At 53.9% G+C, this 19,512-nt stretch overlaps 2 protein-coding genes across 2 annotated transcripts; one reads left to right on the plus strand and one right to left on the minus strand.

Moving 5' to 3' along the window:
* The first annotated feature begins 12 nt into the window (after positions 1–12).
* Positions 13–14,214, plus strand: SURF4 (surfeit 4). Its single transcript, XM_039461229.2, has 6 exons — positions 13–207; positions 8,408–8,594; positions 8,982–9,058; positions 9,947–9,990; positions 10,969–11,155; positions 11,923–14,214. The coding sequence occupies exons 1-6, from the start codon at positions 160–162 to the stop codon at positions 12,187–12,189; spliced, it is 810 nt and encodes a 269-aa protein (XP_039317163.1). The 5' UTR covers positions 13–159; the 3' UTR covers positions 12,190–14,214.
* On the minus strand, positions 11,923–19,472 carry SURF2 (surfeit 2). The gene is made up of 6 exons (XM_039461230.2): positions 19,327–19,472; positions 18,980–19,134; positions 18,120–18,223; positions 15,818–15,997; positions 15,514–15,686; positions 11,923–14,608 (listed from the first exon to the last, which is right to left on the minus strand). Exons 1-6 carry the CDS (start codon positions 19,402–19,404, stop codon positions 14,525–14,527), a joined length of 774 nt encoding a protein of 257 aa, XP_039317164.2. The 5' UTR covers positions 19,405–19,472; the 3' UTR covers positions 11,923–14,524.
* Positions 19,473–19,512: the final 40 nt, after the last annotated feature.

Here is a 19,512-nt window from a genome sequence, read left to right on the forward strand (position 1 = left end):
CCCCTTTAAGCCTTGGCCTACGTGGCAGCCGCCGGAGCCGCCGCCGACGCGGAGCGAGGCCGGCCGCCGGGCACTTCCTGTGGAGGCCGCAGCGGGCGCGGGCGCCGACGGGCGAGGGCCAGCGAGCGAGCCAGCCGAGCCGAGCCTCCCGCCGTCGCCATGGGCCAGAACGACCTGATGGGCACGGCCGAGGACTTCGCCGACCAGGTGCGGCCTGCGGGCCCCCGCCCCGACCCCGACCCCGACCCCGGCCGCCCGGGCCGCTCCGGTGTCGGCCTCCCTGCGCGGGACGCCAGGCCTAGGCCGCCCCGACTCCCGTTCCCGCAGAGGGACCCCCCCCCACACCCGGGCCCTCCGTCCCGGCCAGCGGGTCCCGTCTTCCCCGTCCGCCAGGCCGCTCCCGGAGCCCGGGCCTCGGCGCCCTGCCCGGCCTGCCGCCCCCACCCTCCAGCCTGCCCGGGGTTCCAAGCCGCAGGCTGCGGGGGGTTTCCTGCAGGGCCCGCGGCGGGAGTCCTGAGGTTGGGGCGGCTCTGAGGCTCGCGGGGGGCTCCTCGGCGTTTGGAGCTGCTGGCGGGGGGGTCCCCGCACGTTTTTCCTTTCACCGGGCTCCGGGAGGCGGGGTGGGAGCTCGGGGACGAACGGGGGCCGGGGGTCCTCCAAAAGGAAAGGGGGCGCGCTGGCGTGCGCCCCAGCTGCAGGAAGCCGCAGCAGCTTTTCCTTTTCTCTTTCCCAGACGTGGTGGACTCTTGGGGTCCCTTTGACCCTGCTGGCATCCCTCTCTCCCCGTTTGGACTCTGCCCTGGGCTGGATTGAGTGGGGATCTGTACACAGCCTGGGAGGAGGGGAACACTATCTTTGATAGTTTCCTTCCAGAAGTGTCCAGGTGGCATTCCGAGCAACAGGGAAGCCCTTGAAACCGGCAGTTGGGTAACTGTTGAGAGCATTCAGAGACTGGGTGGACAGGATCCGAACCTGGAAAGTGAAGGGACAGAGCTCCCCACCCTCTTTTTTCATTAAGCTTGGCAAAAAAAAAAAAAAAAAAAAAAAAAAGGTGGTGGTGGTTAACGCAGATTTATGCCTTTTACTTGTAAAAGAATCCCGTTTTGTCGATAAATTAACAGCCTTATCCTCGCAGGGAGAGCCTTATGTGGCCCACTCTCCGTTCTTTCCTCAGTTTACTTAACGTGTTTGTGTGGCTTTGCCAGAGTTTTAAGTAGTGATGGTTAAATTTTTTAATTTTTCTGGAGGTGGTAGTGAGTCATCAAACTCTGAGGCCTAGACTTATTGGAAGGCTTGTGTGTGTGTGATTTAAAAAAAAAAAAAAAAGTAAGTGACCGTGTCTGATTAGCTCTCGAGCTTTTCCATCCCCCCGGGGGTGATCTCTTTCTAGTGTGACCTCACCATCGGTTCTCATTGCACCACTTTCCTGTGAGCTGATACTTTAAATTTGGGGAGAAAAAGTATATCAACTCGAAGAGGCAATTTTTCCTAAGGTGCTGATTTTGTGCTTAAAGACAGAATTTTGAAACTCTGTCCCTTACAAAAACAATTCATATCAAAAGTTCTCAAGACCCAGGTAGGCCTTTTAGTTTGTCAGTTTAATTGACATAATTTATAGTGACCCATTTTCATTTCCCCAAGTCGCAACTCCCTAAGAAGATGGCTCCTTACAGCCCAGGGAAGGATGAGAGCTACATACACTCGCTCTTCGCCCTGGAAAACTTGGGTTTTGCAAGTGAATTTCATAACCAACTCTAGGTAAAATGTCTCCAGTCAAGCTGCTGCCCACTAGCAAATGATAGACTCTTCTACTGAAAAAAAAGTTCCCAACCTCTTATTCCTTTCCTTTTCGTGTGTGTGTGTGTGTGTGTGTGTGTGTGTGTGTGTGTCTTTTGGGGTGGGGGAGGGGGAACAGAGTTTTGCTCTTGTTGCCCAGGTTGGAGTGCAATGGCACGATCTTGGCTTAGTGCAGCCTCTGCCTCCCAGGTTCAAGTGATTTTCCTGCCTCAGCCTCCCAAGTAGCTGGGATTACAGGCGAGCGCCACCATGCCCGGCTAATTTTTCTATTTTTAGTTGAGATGTGGTTTTGCCACGTTGGCCAGGCTGGTCTTGGAACTCCTGACCTCAGGTGATCCGCCTGCCTCAGCTTCTCAAAGTGCTGGGATTACAGGTGTGAGCCATTGCACCTGGCCTTTTCTTCATGTTTTGTCATTACTATTACTATTATTATTATTATTATTTTGGAGATGGAGTCTCACTCTGCCCAGGCTGGAGTGCAGTGGCACAATCTCAGCTTACTGCAAGCTCCACCTCCCAGGTTCAAGCTATTCTCCTGCCTCAGCCTCCTGAGTAGCTGGGATTATAGTCACCTGTCACCATGCCCAGCGAATTTTTGTATTTTTAGTAGAGACAGGGTTTCGCCGTGTTGATCTTGAATACCTGACCTCAGTTGATCCACCCACCTTGGCCTCCAAAGTGCTGGGAATACAGATGTGAGCCACTGCGCCCAGCTGCCTTCATGTGTTTTGTTGTGTTTTAAATGAAAGCAGCAGTAGCTTGAAACTGGAAAGGGGCTCTTGAGGGGGCACAGGGTTCACCTCTTCCAGGTTACCGAGGAGAGGCCAAACCGGCTCAGGCTCCTGGACTTGCCTGTGGGCCACTGAAGAAAACCCAGGTCTTGGTCCCCAGCGCCCCCAGAGCCTGGTAGTTCTCTTCTGGCCCAAGTCAAGGGAAGAGCACTAGAAGGTGAAGGGGTGAGCGGCCTGTTCACATACAAATCCCAAGTGATGAGGACCATATCTGTCAGGCAGCACAGGCTGCCGATTTCAGATGATCTCATTAGAGTCTGCCTGGGTGGTGGCAGAGCATGGCAGCAGGAGTTTCCATGCCCCTTTCTGGTCAACTTGGGAGGGCAGTGACTTGTATTCGCCCAAACTCCAATCAGACAGACACAGGCAGGTTAACAGGTCACGACGTCACGGTGTGGCTTCTCGTGGACAGAATCTGATGAAGCCCAGGTGGAGCTTTGTTTCTGCTTATCCACATAGTACTTACAGCTGCCAGACCAGGCCTTTACATGAAAATGACCTAATTGGAACCGAGGGAATCACCATGGAAGTCACTGATCAGATTAAGAATCCAGTTTTTCTCATCTTCAGACAACAAAAGCAAAACTGAAGTGACAGGATTTGACTGGAAAGTGTGTGCTGCTGAGAGCAAGACCTAAATAAGCCTAGTTCCCCAGGCCCAGTGTCCTCAGGTATTATGACAATGACATTAGGTCTTTCAGTGGGCCAGGTCCATGATACACATTCTTTGTGTGACCTTCCCAACTGCAGGAGGCTGGTCAGAGCGTCTCCATCTTCAGATGGGCAGAGGAAGGTTGGCTGGCCACACTGGCTCATGGCGGGCTGGAGACCGAGTTCGCTGAGTTCCTCACTGCTTGGTGGATTGTGACCTGGTCTGCAGAGGCTGGCCCACGGGGACGAGCAGTCCAGTTAGTTTCTGCTGGCAGGCTCCCCCGAGCTGCATCTCTTGTCTCTCTATCTCTGGCATCAAGCTCCTTGCCCTGGCAGCCAGGGACAGTGTCCTCTTGCTCCTGGGAGCCATGCTCTGTAGAAACTGCTGAGACGTGCTCTATGCAGGAGGTAGGCATTTGGAAGCTATGGGAAGGGGCCAGAAACTCTAATGAACTCAGCAATCCAAACTAATGTCCATGCCTGCAGCTGCTCCTCACTGCCTATTACACACTCTGCAAAATGTAGCTTCTAAGCAGTTTATATCCATAAACAGCAATACTGGCATTTAGTGGGTTCTGCCTGGCAGTTCATCACCAAGGCAACAGAAAAGCTTCATGGGGCCTTCCTCTCCAGTGTGGCCTTTGGTGTTTCTAACCTATCCTCAAGAGTGGCAGAGCTAGTCCTGGGCCTTAGGAGCTGGCCTTGGCCCTAGTTGAATTGCTGGGAAAGCAAGGATGGTCCTGAGGGCACCTGAACCTGCTCGTGGCACAGGCACTGTGAGGCTCCTGTTGAACATCGTGAGGGTGGCTGTCTGGTGTGGTGGGGTCCTGGTGACAGTGGCAGGCTCTGTCCTACCTTACCCTGTACCATGAAGGAGCAAGGAGAGAAGGCAAAGAGGAGCTGACTCACTTTTCTTTGTGTGCTGATCTTAACAGGAGGTTAGAACACATCCACCCCGCTCTTTAGGGGAGTGCAGGGAAGAAGCAGGGGAGGTTGTGGTTAGCGGGGCTCCTCCCAGAAGATGGGGCCCAGTCGTGCTCAGTTCCTTCTTTCCTATAGTTGTGATTTTGATCACAGTTTTTTAGTAAAGCCAGGCCATCATCTCCCACGTTGGGCTGTGCGGCACTTTCTCTGGCCCTGCAGGGTGCAGTGTAAACTGCTAGAGCAGCACGGGAGGAAGGCGCCGGGAAGTTCTGGAGCTGCAGTGAGCCACTGAGGTCGAGCCAGCCCTGACAATCTGATGTGAGAAGCTGCTGGGCGCCTTATTCCTTCCCCGTGGTTGCTTTTCCCCGGGTTTAGATGAGGCAAAGGCCCGTGTCCTCGTTTCTAGGATGCGTGGGACCCGAGTTGGGCCTTGAGGGAGGCAGCCCCAATCCTTGTTGATCAAGGAAATCTGACCTGCCTTTTTCCTCGATGTTCTCATTCACCATGAATTTGCAGGCTGCTTTTCTTAATTTCTTTTTGTCCTGAGTGTGAAGAGAAAGTGGAGTTTTCTGTGTGGCGTGGGAGCTGCAGGTGGCTGTGACAGTGATCACTGTGCCCACGAAGTCATCTCTCAGGGTGGATATAATTACCTTTCTCAAATCTCCTTCAGTCGTCTAAAATAACTACCCCTCTGAGAGGAATCTCAGTCTTCCTATTAAGCTCCTGAGATGCTGTCACTGCTTATGAACCGTATCCTGCTTGATGGCGCAGTTCTCGGAGAGACTTAATGAGAAGCTTGGCCACAGAGGTGAGCTAACTGTGTCATCTCCTTCCTGCAGCCTGCCAGGTCAGCAGCCACCTCTGGCTCTGCTGTCACAGTTCTCTGATGGGGGAGGGGGACTGTCACGGGTTTTACGTGCTCGCTGTGTTTACACAGGTTGCCTGTGTGCTGGCTACCGGCAGTGGGCTGAGTGCCTGCAGTGTGGCTGCCCTTGTCTGTCCCAGGTGCTATGTGTCATGCCTGAGTTGAGGGCTCTTCTCTGCTGTGCTGAGGGAACACTGGCCTTGGGACATGTTCTGGAGTGGTATGACATGGGTCCAGTGGCCCAGCTGAAGAAGTTGTGACCAACGTGTGTGGGGAAAGAGGTTCATGTTGGGCCTGGTCTTTAAACATGGCTTTTTCAGTGTTAAGTCCAAACAGTCCCCCACGTTGGGGGATGCTCACGTTGGTGGCTGGTTTAAAGGAGACTGCATCAGCCTTACAGCTAGTCAGCCTTCAATCTGGACCAGGCTTGTCTTTGAAAACCAGAGCAGCTAAGCAGTAGATGTGCTCAGTTCAGAGTGCAGTACCGAAATTTTTGCATATTTTTCCCCAAAGCCAAGAGCTGTGTCTGTCTACTCACCATGTTTGCTCAGGGTAGGAGGTGTGAATTGGCTGTCCCACCTTCTCTTGTCTTTTTTGTTCTTTAATCCTCTTGACCCAGACACTCAAATTAAGAGTTGCAGACTCATCAGAGAGACCATTAAACACTGTTTCAGTCTCATGGACTGTGCATGTAGCAGATGAGCATGTTAAATGCGGGTCCTTGCAGCTGGGGGAGGCTTAGACAGCAACCCATGGCTGGGGCCGGTTTGCTCATCAGAGGTCGGTGAGCACCTCACAGCTCTCATTTTAGAAGCAAGTCCGAACACTTCTGGTGTCTGTCTTGGGTGTGGATTACAGTCTGCCTCTCTGCTGCTGTTGGGGTGCACACCCTAGGAGTCCCGCCACAGCTCCATCTCATCTCAGAGATCTGCACAGCCTCTTGCTGAGCTCTTCCTTCCCCGTGGTTGCTTTTCCCCAGGTTTAGATGAGGCGAAGTTCCGTGTCCTTGCCAGGGCTTCCCCCCTAGGCCACAACACAAAGGCCATTACCTGAGAACAGTGGCACATCACGTGCCAAGGTGGTGTACTTACTTTATCTCTTCCACGGAATATGCGTGATTACACTGTTGCTGGGCATTTAGAAAGCAATGGGGCTGTGAGGCAGAACCTGGGGGAGGGTGTATAGTGTCACCTTTTCCCACCTCCCAGTGTGATGTGGGCATCTTGTGCTGGTCCTCTGCATTGGCTCTGAAATTCACAGGGGAGTATTTGAGGTCTTTTAAAAAAACAAAATATAAAACAAGGCCTTCCTCCTAGTGAGGTTGGAAAGAATCTTAGCAACCATTAGTTCAACTGGCCTCACTCTACTGTAGGATAGTAGAGATGCTACCTCTACTGTCCTGCAGTAACCGGGTGTGTCCAGGTCACACAGTGTGCTGGCTTGACAGTCACTGTATGTCCAGGTCACATAGTGTGCTTGCTGGACAGTACCAGCCTCAGAGCCTCAGCCTCCACTTTGTCTCACAAACGGCTTGGTGATTCCCTGGGTATCTATTGGTCACTTTGATGTGTCCCATCACTTCAGTGGAGTCAAAGGTTGAGTAAATGTGTGTAGAACTGACACTGCAGGGCGCAGGCTCACTGGGTTTGGGGAGAATGGCCACCTGGCTTTGTAATCTCCACCTCCACCCCCTGCCACATGGGAGCCAATCTGCAGCTCTGACCTAGCCAGGGCCCCACTTGACAGGCTGGAGGGTGATCTGAACAGCCGGGGCTTGTCAACTGAGATGGGGAGTCTCAGCAGTGTCTAAGAATTTGAAGCAACTTGAAAAGATGCTGAAAAGTAAGAAGCACGTAGGCACATCTTTTGTTCCACCAGTAGGTTTAGTCAGCCTTAGGAGGGACTGCGCAGCTGACGTTTGCTCGCCTCGCCTTCGGGGGTCAGGCTCTTGGGTGCTCTTTAGACTCTGGCTTCCCAACACCCATTCGTGGGTGAGTCCCCTGATCTTTCTCCTAAGGACTTGCTGTGTTACAGGATTTCTTTCCCTTTATATCTGTTTTGCGTGAGTGATAAAAAGTGCATGGGGAAACCTGTGTGACATTTGTACCAGGCATCCAGTAGTGCACGTTGGCCACCTGACCCAGCCGTCATAAATGACCTGACTCATAGGACAGCAGGAAGTCATAAATGTTTTCTTTGCCTTTGACATTTGACAGTAATTTCATACACTTGCATTTCATTCCTGTTGAAACAGCTGTCCATCCCATTTGTTACTGTGTTTTAATTTGCTCAAGATTATGCAGGCTTTGACAAAATCCCAGTGCTTTCCAGCCATTAGCGGTACCAGCTTCATGCTGCGCTGACAGTTGCTGTGTACACAGTCCCCAAGTCAGATCCTGAGCTTGCAAGGGGGAGCTCCGTCAGGGGCCAGGAAGTGCCAGCCTGGTTTGTAACAGCAAGTGCGCTCTCCAGAGCCTGGGGCTTCCTCCTGCTGCTCTGGAGATTTTCGGCTAACCATAAACACGTGATCTTACCATTCAGTCAACCATACGGTCCTCTAGGCCTGGGACCCTGGCACCTAAGCCAACCGTTGTTCTGTCAGGGGGCTTCTGGGTGTCACTGGGCAGGCTGAGAGGTCCAGGCCTTGGCACCTCAGCCATGTATGATCTGCAGGCTGGGGTCAGGTCTTGGCATTGCACCATCAGGTCCCTGAGGCCAAGTAAAACCCCTTCCCGCTGGGCTTAGTATGCGCATTTGTAAGGTGAGGGGTTGGACCCAAGCAGTGGGGATGCCTGGCAAAGTACAGTGGCGCCTCAGTAGGGAGGTTGCTGCTGGCATGTCATGGGCAGAGGCCAGGCTTGCTGTGTCATAGCCCGTAGCACCCAGGATGACCCATGGCAAAGAGTGACCCACCTAATGCCCAGGTGTGGAAACCCTGAATAGATGACCTCTAAGTGCCTTTTCAGATGTCATTCTGTAATTCCAACTTGTAAATGCCCTTGACGGAAAAGAGAAGCTCTGTGTCTTGTGGCAGTGCCCCCTTCGATGACTGTAGTTACCTGCCAAGGCACCAGAGGAAATCACAGTGGCAGTGTTAGGACTGCTGTCCTATAGGGTTTGCACCAGAGTGCCCAGTGCTACGTCATGCATTTCTGGGACTAATACTTGGATTGTCACATGTGTCCAGACTCACAGGGTAGCACCCGGGAGCAAGCACTGAGAGCCCCCAGTCTGCCCTCAGAAGGCACCAGGGCTGACCAGAGCTCTTACCTTCCACAGCGTCTGTTCCTCATGCACACCCCGCCCAAGGACGTGCCCGGCTGCGGTCTGGGGCTCCCTACCACAGTCACCTCACCCTTGGGTTTCTGTGGCTCTGCAGTTCCTCCGTGTCACAAAGCAGTACCTGCCCCATGTGGCGCGCCTCTGTCTGATCAGCACTTTCCTGGAGGACGGCATCCGCATGTGGTTCCAGTGGAGCGAGCAGCGCGACTACATCGACACCACCTGGAACTGCGGCTACCTGCTGGCCTCGTCCTTCGTCTTCCTCAACTTGCTGGGGCAGCTGAGTGAGTGGCTCTGACAGTGGCCGGGATTCACTGGGCTTCTTACTCCATGATTGTTAGCAGTTGGGAGGCTGTGTGTGAACTCTCCACGGTAGAGCAGTTAATTTCCCACTTCAGGTGGGCGGCTGACTTGGGAGCTGACTGTAGGAAACAGCCTGTTCCTTATTACAGCAAGGGCTCCACTTTCTGTGTTTGTGTTAAGTCCGGTCAACTGACCATGTGTGGTCCTTGCCTGTCATTAATTCTCCCAGAAGTTGCTTTTTGCTTGGGTAGGTGGTTTTCCTCACCTGCCTCTGGACGAGAGGGCCAGGTGAGGTGGCAGTGTATTTAAACGGTGCTTCTCCCCCGGCACCCATCCTCAGACCCCGTAACCCTTGTCCTTCTCTCCAGCTGGCTGTGTCCTGGTGTTAAGCAGGAACTTCGTGCAGTACGCCTGCTTCGGGCTGTTTGGAATCATAGCTCTGCAGGTACACGGGGTGTGCGGTCGGGGCTCCCTTCTCTTTGCTCTGGTGGAGCAGAGCTTCTGAAAAGACATCCTCGAGGGTTCAGTGTCACTCCCTCTTCGGCCCTCTCCACGTCTCTGACTTCCTGGAGCTCCTTTCTCTTCTGGGGAAGTCGTGAGCCCAAGCAGGGCTGTGGAGGCGGGTCATTAGGTATGGGGCCATCTTTTGCCCCATTTCTGTGATTACCGTGACAAGGGGAAGTCCTGAGCTTGGCTGCAGTCAGGATGCTGTCTTGTTAATCACGTTGCTTCATAAAGAAGAATACCTGGTTATTCAGAATGAAATGCTCGGAACAGGGTATCTGAATCCACATCTGTGGTCTCAGAATCGCTTTGTTCTCCAGAATGTCACAGCACATTTCTTGAGAAATAAAGAACCACATTTCTTTTTTTTTTTTTTTTTGAGACAGAGTTTCGCTCTTGTTACCAAGGCTGGAGTGCAATGGCGTGATCTCGGCTCACTGCAACCTCCGCCTCCTGGGTTCAGGCAATTCTCCTGCCTCAGCCTCCTGAGTAACTGGGACTATAGGCACGCGCCACCATGCCCAGCTAATTTTTTGTATTTTTAGTAGAGACGGGGTTTCACCATATTGATCAGGATGGTCTTGATCTCTTGACCTCGTGATCCACCTGCCTCAGCCTCCCAAAGTGCTGGGATTACAGATGTGAGCCACTGCGCCCGGCCCCAGAACCACATTTTTGAGCCTAGATCTGTCCTTGGTCTCCTGTGTCGGTTTTGTGTGTTTTAGACTCCAGCTGACATTGGAGAGACTGCCTAAGGCTATTATGAATTCTGTGGAAATGCCTTTAGAAAGGCTTGAGACTCAGGTGTCTCTCTCTTCTTTCCCCCCAGACGATTGCCTACAGCATTTTATGGGACTTGAAGTTTTTGATGAGGTATGTGCATTCTGGCTGGTGAGTTTTAGTATACGCTCCTCATGTAGGCTGAGCATTGCAAATCCAAAGTCTGAAATGCTCCAAAACGGGAAAAATCTTTTTTTTATTTTATTTGACTCCATCTTGCTTCTAAAAATCTTGGGCACCAACATGATGCTCAAAGGAAGTGCTCGTTGGAGCGTTTCAGGTTTTGGATTTTCAGATTTGGGATGCTCAACCGATAAGTATATAAATATATCAAAATCTGAAACACTTTGGGTCCCAAGCGTTTCAGGTTAGGGATACTCAATCTGTATTTCTAAACTCAGTTGACATCTTTGGGTCAAAACCAAGCTTGTCTAGCCTGTGGTCCACGGGCAGAACGTGGTCCAACACAAACTCATAAACTTTCTTATAACCTTATGAGAGTTTTTGCGACTTTTACATTTTATTTTTTTAGCTCATCAGCTATCATTAGTATTAGTGTATTTTATGTGTGGCCAAGCGATTCTTCCAGTGTGGCCCAGGGAAGCCAAAATATTGGCTCTCTGGTCTGAACTGTGCCTCTTAGAAGCAGGTTCTGAAGAGGATGCTGCAGAGCCCCTAGAATAGTAGTGACTGAAGCCATCTCTTCTGCCCCTTATTTCATGGGCGTGGGGACTCAGGATCTGAGTGGAGGACATGGCTGCCCATGGGGACCCAGCTGGTCAACAAACACTGAAGCTGTGACTTGGTTCTGCGTGGGTTCAGGTAGCCCATCGCTGTCAAGTTGTAAAGACACCTCTGTCTCTTGAGCTATGTAAGGTTTTACCTGGGTGTAACTCCAGAGTCTGAGGTCCTGTGCACATGCCTACCTGGTCCTGCTTCGCAGATTGCTGGGTTTGGAGAAAGGGAAGTAAAGACCTTCCTATATGCGCACCAAGTTCTCCCTGCACCTGGTCTGACAGGCAGGCCAGATCCTGGTGAGGCTTCGCTTCAGCCTGCGTATCTGTTCCTCAGGAACCTGGCCCTAGGAGGAGGCCTGTTGCTGCTCCTGGCAGAATCTCGTTCTGAAGGGAAGAGCATGTTCGCGGGCGTCCCCACCATGCGTGAGAGCTCCCCCAAACAGTACATGCAGCTCGGAGGCAGGGTCTTGCTGGTTCTGATGTTCATGACCCTCCTTCACTTGGACGCCAGCTTCTTTTCTGTAAGTATTCCCGCTTGCCTGAATGGGTCTGGTTTCTTGTTCTACTAGAGAGAATGCTGTCCCTGTCCACCCCTCCCTGGTTGGGTACTAACCACAGCCTGGGGGAGCCGCTCAAATGGAGCAAACCTTTTGGTCCCATTAAAACAGATCAAAAAAATCGTCACTCCCTTGTGTGTCAAGCCTTCTTTCCAGCAAGTGAAGGCCAGAGCCTCTAACCTTGGTGGAGCGTGCTTGGTTCTTGGTTGGCCAAGGCTCTCCACCCAAGCTCCTCTTACTCTTCTTTCTCTCCTCACTGTTCACATCTTTCTCAAGTAATTCCTGCGTGCCAGGTGTCAGGGACAGGCCTCCAGAAGCTTCCAGAACACATCTCCAGTAATAACTGAGAGCCTCAGCCAGGCAGTGTCCAGGAAGGGTTCCTGGTGCCATGGGCAGAGGAGAGGATGTTTCTGGCTTGGATGTCTGGGTGGACCAAGAAGCACGTGGGAATTTATTTATGGATTAAAGCTGCGTCTTAGTAAATCACAGCCTGTTAATAGTTGGGGACTTTAATCTTCCCCAAACCTTCCACATTTCAAAGCTGGTACTTTTGCCTCCTGCCTCCTCCCATCTTTTGTCGCCCTACTTGTACCAGCAGCCATCTCAGCAGTAGCCACATCAGCCTGATAGATAGAGACTTCCATGACACGCCGCCACTTGAACTTTTGTTCATAAAGCATCTCTCTTCTCCTCACGTTTATTTTGAATTTCTTACGTTTCAACCTATGCAGATTGTCCAGAACATCGTGGGCACGGCTCTGATGATTTTAGTGGCCATTGGTTTCAAAACCAAGCTGGCTGCTTTGACTCTTGTTGTCTGGCTCTTTGCCATCAACGTGTATTTCAACGCCTTCTGGACCATTCCAGTCTACAAGCCCATGCATGACTTCCTGAAATACGACTTCTTCCAGACCATGTCGGTGATCGGGGGCTTGCTCCTGGTGGTGGCCCTGGGCCCTGGGGGTGTCTCCATGGATGAGAAGAAGAAGGAGTGGTAACCGTCACAGATCCCTACCTGCCTGGCTAAGACCCGCGGCCGTCGAGGACTGGTTCGGGGTGGATTCAACAAAACTGCCAGCTTTTATGTATCCTCTTCCCTTCCCCTACCTTGGTAAAGGCACAGATGTTTTGAGAACTTTATTTGCAGAGACACCTGAGAATTGATGGCTCAGTCTGCTCTGGAGCCAGTCTGGCGTCTGGCCCTTCAGCGCTGGTCAGCCTGATGGTTAGAAGCCTCCCCCATGCTGAGGCTTTGGGGTGAGCGGCTCACCTGGCTGCGGCAGCTCAGTCCTATTTTTCAGTTTCTTTTTTGAGGGGGTCCAGAAGGGGGCCTTCAAGCTGTACTGTGAGCAGACACATTTCTATATCATTCAAAGCAGTCTCCCTCTTATTTTTAAGTTTACATTTTTAGCGCAAACTACTAAATGATTTTGGATGGTTCAGCCAAACCTCAAACAGTTATCCCTGGTTTAAAATCACACCAGTGGCTTCAATGTTGTTTCTGCCGCTGCATTGTAATATTTTCTAGAACAGTGAAAACATTTAGGGACACCCAAAGAATGCTGCAGTATTAGAAGGGTGGTGGAAGCTGCTGTTTATGATAAAAGTCATCGGTCAGAAAATCAGCTTGGATTGGCACTAGGTGTTTTACTGGGTAACACCCTGGGAGCTTTAGTAGCTTGAGGCAAGGACGAGAGGCAAGAAGTTCTTGGGGAAGCTGCTGGTCTGGGTGCTGCGGGCCTTGGACTTGGCAGTGGGGAAGGCTAGTCAAGAGACTGCACACAGGGTGGCCCCAGCAGCAGCGCCCTGCAAGCCAGGCTGACTAGCTGCTCCTTAGACCAGCTTGGGGAGCGGCAGCTGCTGTGGGCGGAGGGTGTGGCGGGAGCTCCCAGCACTGGAGACCCACAGACTCAACCCAGTTACCTCACATGGGGCCTTTCCTGAGCAAGGTCTCGAAAGCGCAGGCCGCCCTGGCCCAGCAGCACCACCCTTTTCCAGGCTGCACTCGCCCTGTGGGCAGCCCTGACACACCACTTTCCCAAGGCTGTTGCTCACTCAGATTCTGTCCGTTTGCTGTGCTGAATGCAGCCAAAATTCCTTTTTACAATTTGTGATGCCTTACCGATTTGATCTTAATCCTGTATTTAAAGTTTTCTAACACTGCCTTATACTGTGTTTCTCTTTTTGGGGGGTTTAACTGCTTGTTGCTCCCTGTCACCTGCACCATAGTGAATGCCACAAGGGTGGTCAAACCTCTCTCTGGCCCCTAGACCTATCTGGGGGACAGGCTGCTGCGGTCCAGCCCCGAGCCAGCCTCCAGCTTGGCCTTTTGTTCGTTGGCTCTGCAGGGCAGGGGTGAGGCAGATTTCTGCTCGTAAGTGCTTTTGGAAGCCACCTACCCTGAGGAGGAGGCACCTTTTTAACACAACCGAGCTAGTCCCACCCAAGGCGTTGGCAAATCCTCCCCCGGAAGCCCACTTCCTTCTCTCCTAATAGTGGTAAGATCAAGCACTGGCTTCAGTTCTCTTCTCCTGTGATCGTTCCGGTGCGCCCTGCAAGAAGACTGGCTTCCGTCTCAGTGTTCCAGCCTCAGCAGGGCCGTCTCCTGGTCTGTATCGCACTCCCCGTTAGTGCAATATGACAGCCCCATCAAACAACCTTGGCTGAGTCACGGTTTCTCTGTGGTCAAGGTTGGTTGGCTGGTTGGCAGAAAGTAGGGTGGACCAAAGGAGGCCATGTGAGTAGTCAGCACGTTCTACACCAGCAGCACCTCCGCCCTAGTGGGTGTTCCCGTTTCTCCTGGCCCTGGGTGGGCTAGGGCCTCAGACTGGGGGATATGCCTTTGCTAGGAGAGGATAAGTGGGATCTACCAATTGGTTTTGGCAAAATAATTTCTAAGATTTTTTTGCTTTATGTGGGAAACAGATCTAAATCTCATTTTATGCTGTATTTTATATCTTAGTTGTGTTTGAAAAGTTTTGATTTTTGGAAACACATGGAAATAAATAATGGCATTTGTTGTATGCAGTGTGATCCTATGGTGTTGCCCAACCTGGCTGGGGCTCCCCTCGGGATGCCAATGAACAAGCTTGCTTGTTCAGGCTTCTCTGAGGACCACTCAGAAGCCATGTCCAGAGAGAATTTGTCCCTCAGAGGCCCTGCTGCCTCCTGGGTATGGGAGACACACCCCCTCAGCCCTGCCTTAGAGGGTACAAGTGTCATGAGACAAGGTAGACACCAGGGACAGCTGATCATTCACAGGACACGTGGCTTGAGGCAGAGTGGGTGAAAATAGCTGAAGGCTTTCTCGAAACTTCTCAGCACGTGCTTTTATTAACCTGGCTGTTTACAGGAGCTGAAGCTCTTAGGTTTGCGGGGATGACTCTTGAACTTCTTTTTCAATGAGCCCAACTGTTTCTGTGGGATAAACAGAATTCTGATTATGGAGCCTTTCTGATCCCATGGAGGAGGATCTCTGGGAGTACAGGGCTATCCCTACCTGCACAGAGCCTCGGAGGTGTTGGTGTGAGATACCTACGGAGGCTTCCTCCACGCGCCCCACCCCCCCAACTTCCTTAACAGCTGCAGGATTAGCCAGGATCAGCAGGGCCTTAGAGGAGCACACTACAGTGCCACACACGCATCAGGACCTTTGACCTCTTCTAGCCCAGGTCCTGCTTATCTACGAAAGGCGAGGAAGTCTCCACTCCTGCCCCGATGGCAAAGGTGGTGGCTAGGAATCGGGTCCCTGTGCCACAGGGGAAAGGACAAACTACAGCTCATAGTCTGAGCGGGGAGGGTGTCCTTACAAACCTTTGGTCTTAACTGTGGTCCACAGAGCCAGTGGTAGGCACTCACAACCTCCTGCCAGCTAGTAGCCTCAGCTTCCATGTTTCATCTCTGTTGTTAGCTTGGAATTTCACTTGTGAAAAAGATTATCGTTTCTTTTTTTTTTTTTTTTTTTTTTTTTGAGACAGAGTCTTGCTGTCGCCCAGGCTGGAGTGCAGTGGCACAATCTTAGTCACCACCTCCTGGGTTCAAGCAATTTTCCTGCCTTAGCCTCCCAAGTAGCTGGGATTATAGGCACCTGCCACCATGCTTGGCTAATGTTTGCATTTTTGGTAGAGACAGGGTTTCACCACATTGGCCAGGCCGGTCTCGAACTCCTGAGATCAAGTGATCCACCTGCCTCAGCCTCCCAGGTGCTGGGATTACAGGCTTGGGCCACCATACCCAGCCTCAGTTTTCTTTTTCTAAAGAAATGAAAAACCATCACTAGAGGAAGCCACTGCCACACTGACAGGGTGGAGGTGACAGCTCACCTTCCTGCGCTTCCGGACCACGTCCATCCCCGAGTCCACGTCCATCTCCCTCCTGCCTTCATCAGTGGACTCTTTTGGGGGCTTTGCCTCCTCGTCCTCTTCGTCTGTCAAGAAGTCATCAGTGCCATCCATGTCCTCCGTGTTTCTAAGGTCCTTTCTGGTGAATAGCTCGGCTGGAAGGAACACAGGGATTGGCTGATGGTTATTTTAGGCTGAGTTCACCACCTTCTGTGCAGGGGAACCAGCACCACAGCTTGCTCCCGACAGGAGAGGGTCAGGGCGAGGCAGGGGCTGCTCTGCTTACGTGGGTACAGGTCTGTCATGCTGTCGTCACTCGGGGCTCCCCCCTCATCACTGGACGTGGGCTCCCAGAAGGCTTCCCACGAGTGAGGCCCATCACCGTCCATCCGGTCTTCCCTCTTTCTCCTCCGGTGCACCAGGCATGCCGGGACGTACTCCAGCCCTTGCTTCTGACATTCTTCGTCTGGGAGATAAGCCAGCATACACTGAGTACCTCCACACCCGCTACGGTCTGCTGGCCACCGCTAACCTGTGGGGACTACACTCAGCCAGGGTCCCACAGCCCTACCGCCCTGGACAAAAACCAGAGCAGCTGCTGGGTGCCTTGGCCCTGTTCCTACCAGGCATGCAGGGAGGGTCGTGGGGCAGGGCTGTAGGTGGGAGGCAAGAAGATGGGGCAGGTCTGCTGGGCCTTGACCACTCATCCCAGACCCAGCCAGGCCTGGGAAGCCATGGTTAGGAGGGCACTGAGCAGGCCCAAGGCGAGCCCTGCCCCAGTCAGCCTGGCATGGCATCTCAAAGGCAGCTTGGGCTGGCAGTGATGCCACCCTCTCCCCAGCAGCCCAAAGTCCTCCCTCAGCGCATGGGAGGCCCTGTCCGGGAGGGCGGGGCTCAGTGGAGGTTGGCTGCCTGTCCTTTGCTGCCCCTTAGAGGGTGAGAGGGGAGTTGGGACAAGCCTTCCATGGAAGGACCTCGAGTGTCCACTACTGTCCCCTCATATATTAGAGGGTCAGCTGGGGCTTGCCCTCCAGTCCGGCGCAGCTCCCGCCATCACCCCTCATGCACTGCAGGAGCCCTGCTGGGCCCGGCCGCTGATGTGGTGGCCCATCTCCAGGGCTCCTTCCCTCCTTGTCTCTGCCACCCACCCCCATGGCCACACAGCAGCCTTGGTACCACCACAACTTGCAGGCAGAGCCCCTCACAGCCACGTTCGGACTTCTGTGGACCACTGCCCTGTAGTGACTTCACCGACCCAGTCCCGTCTCAGCTCCACGGTCCGTCATCATAACCACTCTCATGGGGACCCTGTGGCCCCCTGCACTTAGAACCTTCCTGCCCACCCCTGAGCAGCTAACACACTGGCTGGAGAAAGTCCAAGCCCCAGGCTGGCAGCCCTCGTGCCTGCAAGCCCTCTGGGAGGGCCTGCTTTCTGCTCGAGAAACTCTGGTCCTGCCTTCTCAATCCACGCTCAGGCTTGGGGAGGGCTGGGCCACCTCTCACCAGGAAACAGAAGCCAGTGGACTCATCTTCTCATGCGCAGACCAACCCGAATCTGTCCACTCCAGCCTCTGTCCATTTCTCTCTTTAGCTGGACTCCAGAAAGGCCTTCTGGTGACCCAGCACCTGCCTGAGGCTGGGCACTGTCCTTATGGGCTGCAGCCCATGCTCCACTCTAGCCAGGTGTCCCTGCCAAGCTTCGGGTGCCTCACCATAGTTTTGCTGGGGGTCTCCATATCAGCAAATCTATCATTTTTCTGTCCTCATCTTCCCTTCAGGAAAACGGAAGGACTTCTGTCCTTTTCATGGGGCTCAGGACCAGTCCTCTCTCCCTTCTCTAAACCCGCTGGGTGCTTATCCAGCACCGCAGAGCAAGCATCTCCTTCATCCAGCACGGCTGGCCCTGTTTCAAAAGCCCGATGCCTTCCCTAATAAACACCTTTCCTAATACAGCTCAAGCTTCAAACCTTCAAAGGGACTCTGAATTCTCCCCCCAAAACCCACCTTTTCCTGGATGACCGCAACCAAGGGGCCCACCCTTCTCAACCACGCGCACTGTCCATGCAGCCCACACCTGAGGCCTCTCCACACATGCACTGCAGGGATCCTCCCCTGGCCTCTGGGCCGGCCCTGCTGTGCACACTAGCCTGGCCTGTGAACCCACCTCAGCCAACACATTTTTTGCCTCGGACCTCCATGGACCCTGGCCTCCATCTGGGGTGCTATTTCCCCCCAGCCCCACTGCCACCACGTCCCTCCAGCCTCAGCCTGGAGTAAATCCCTCAGGAAACCTCCCAGACCTCCTGTCTCCACAAACCCACCCCTCATCCCTCGCCCAGTTTCTTCCACACCTCACATCACTACGTGCACTCACTCACTCCGGAGACTGCTTCTGGCCCTACACCTGCCCGTACTAGAAGCTGTGGGGTCAGGGGCCCTCATCCCTCTCTTCACTGCGCCAGAAACAGGCATGGTGCATCCACACGGATCGCTGAAGGATGACCTGCCTTCACGCACGCTCCATCCGGGGCAGGGCGGGCATGCATCCAAACGGCGATGCCCTCTGATGGGGGCCCACAGAGACTTACATTTACACAGAGCTCGCTGGTACCGCCGACCCTGGATGTGCCGCAGCACGTGTTCCGGGCACTTGTTGATGTGCCGCAGGGTGAGTTTGCAGAACAACTGGTGCCTACGGAGCAGAGAGACGCAGTTTGCAGGGATAGTTCACAGCAAGGATCCAGACCGGTGGCTGCGTCTTGGACTCATCCCTGGACGGTCTACCCGGGATGGTCCACCATGCGACCTGAGTATTGGGCTTTTTTAAAAGCTCTCGGAGCAATTCCACTCTTTAGCTGGGCAGGGAACTGCTGATCCAGGCCGACGGCGGCCTCTTAATGTTTACTGGAAAAGTAGGCATAGCAGCCTCACTGACTGCTCCAGGATGAGTCCATACAAGGAGGAGGCTCCGCCCGGCCAAGGGCTCAATGAAAGGGAACATCCCATCCGTTTTGACGGTTACTGCCAACCCTAGCTCCCAGCTAAATCAAAGATCCCTTCTGGGGTCAAGAGAAGAACCCAACGCTGTGCACAGCCTCAGCTGACAAAGCACAAGCCCCTACTCTTCTGTGAAGCAGCCACACCCCACAGGACAAACTTCACGTTTACCGAAAAGCAAACGAGCTCACGGAGGGGCCTCACGGGGATCGCAGGTGACTCCAGTATCCGGGTGCCCACCTGGATCCCAAAGCTCCCAGCTCTGAGAGAGTGGGGGCTGCAGCAAGGGCGGAGTCCTCAGAAGGAGGGAACTTTGGAGTTAACCACCCAGAACCTGTCCTCAGCGGACCCCTCGCGGAGATTCCCTTAGAAAAGACTCAGGCACCGGGGGCACCAGCGGAGGGGCTGTCCCTACTGCCCTGGCCTCCCCGCGCCGCCGCGGACCACCTACGGGTTCTTGGTGCTGGGCACGATGTGCGGTTCAAACTCTGCATAGTCGAACGCCGGGGAGGCGCGGACCAGCCGCTGGTACTTCTTGCCGCGGGTGTAGACCTGGAGCTCCGGCAGGCGGCAGGGCAGCTCGTGACCCGTCAGGATGCACCTCACCTGCAGGGGCGGCGGCCGGTCGCGAGGGCCCAGGCTCCCGCCCTGCCCGCTTCCCGGTGCCCCCTCCAGCCGCGCCCCCTCCTCCCCACCCCTCCCCTCCCCTCTGGCTTCCTCTCTCCCCTGCCCTCCGCTCAGCCCCTCGTCCTAACTGTACCCTTCTTCCCCACTCCGTTCCCCTCCTGCGCCGCGAACCTTGCGGGCGTCCGGCTGCAGCCGCAGGCTCGGGTGCTCGCGCAGGAAGGCCCGCACGTCGGCGGGCAGCTCGCTCATGGCCCTCCAACAGGCGGAGTAACCCCGCGGACGCCGCTCGCAGCACGTGGAGCCGGGGGCGGGGCTCTGCGCGGGATTCGGCGGCGCCCCGGAAGCAGATGCCTCCCA

Source organism: Saimiri boliviensis, chromosome 2 (assembly GCF_048565385.1).
Source record: "Saimiri boliviensis isolate mSaiBol1 chromosome 2, mSaiBol1.pri, whole genome shotgun sequence".
Taxonomy (NCBI): Eukaryota; Metazoa; Chordata; class Mammalia; order Primates; family Cebidae; genus Saimiri; species Saimiri boliviensis.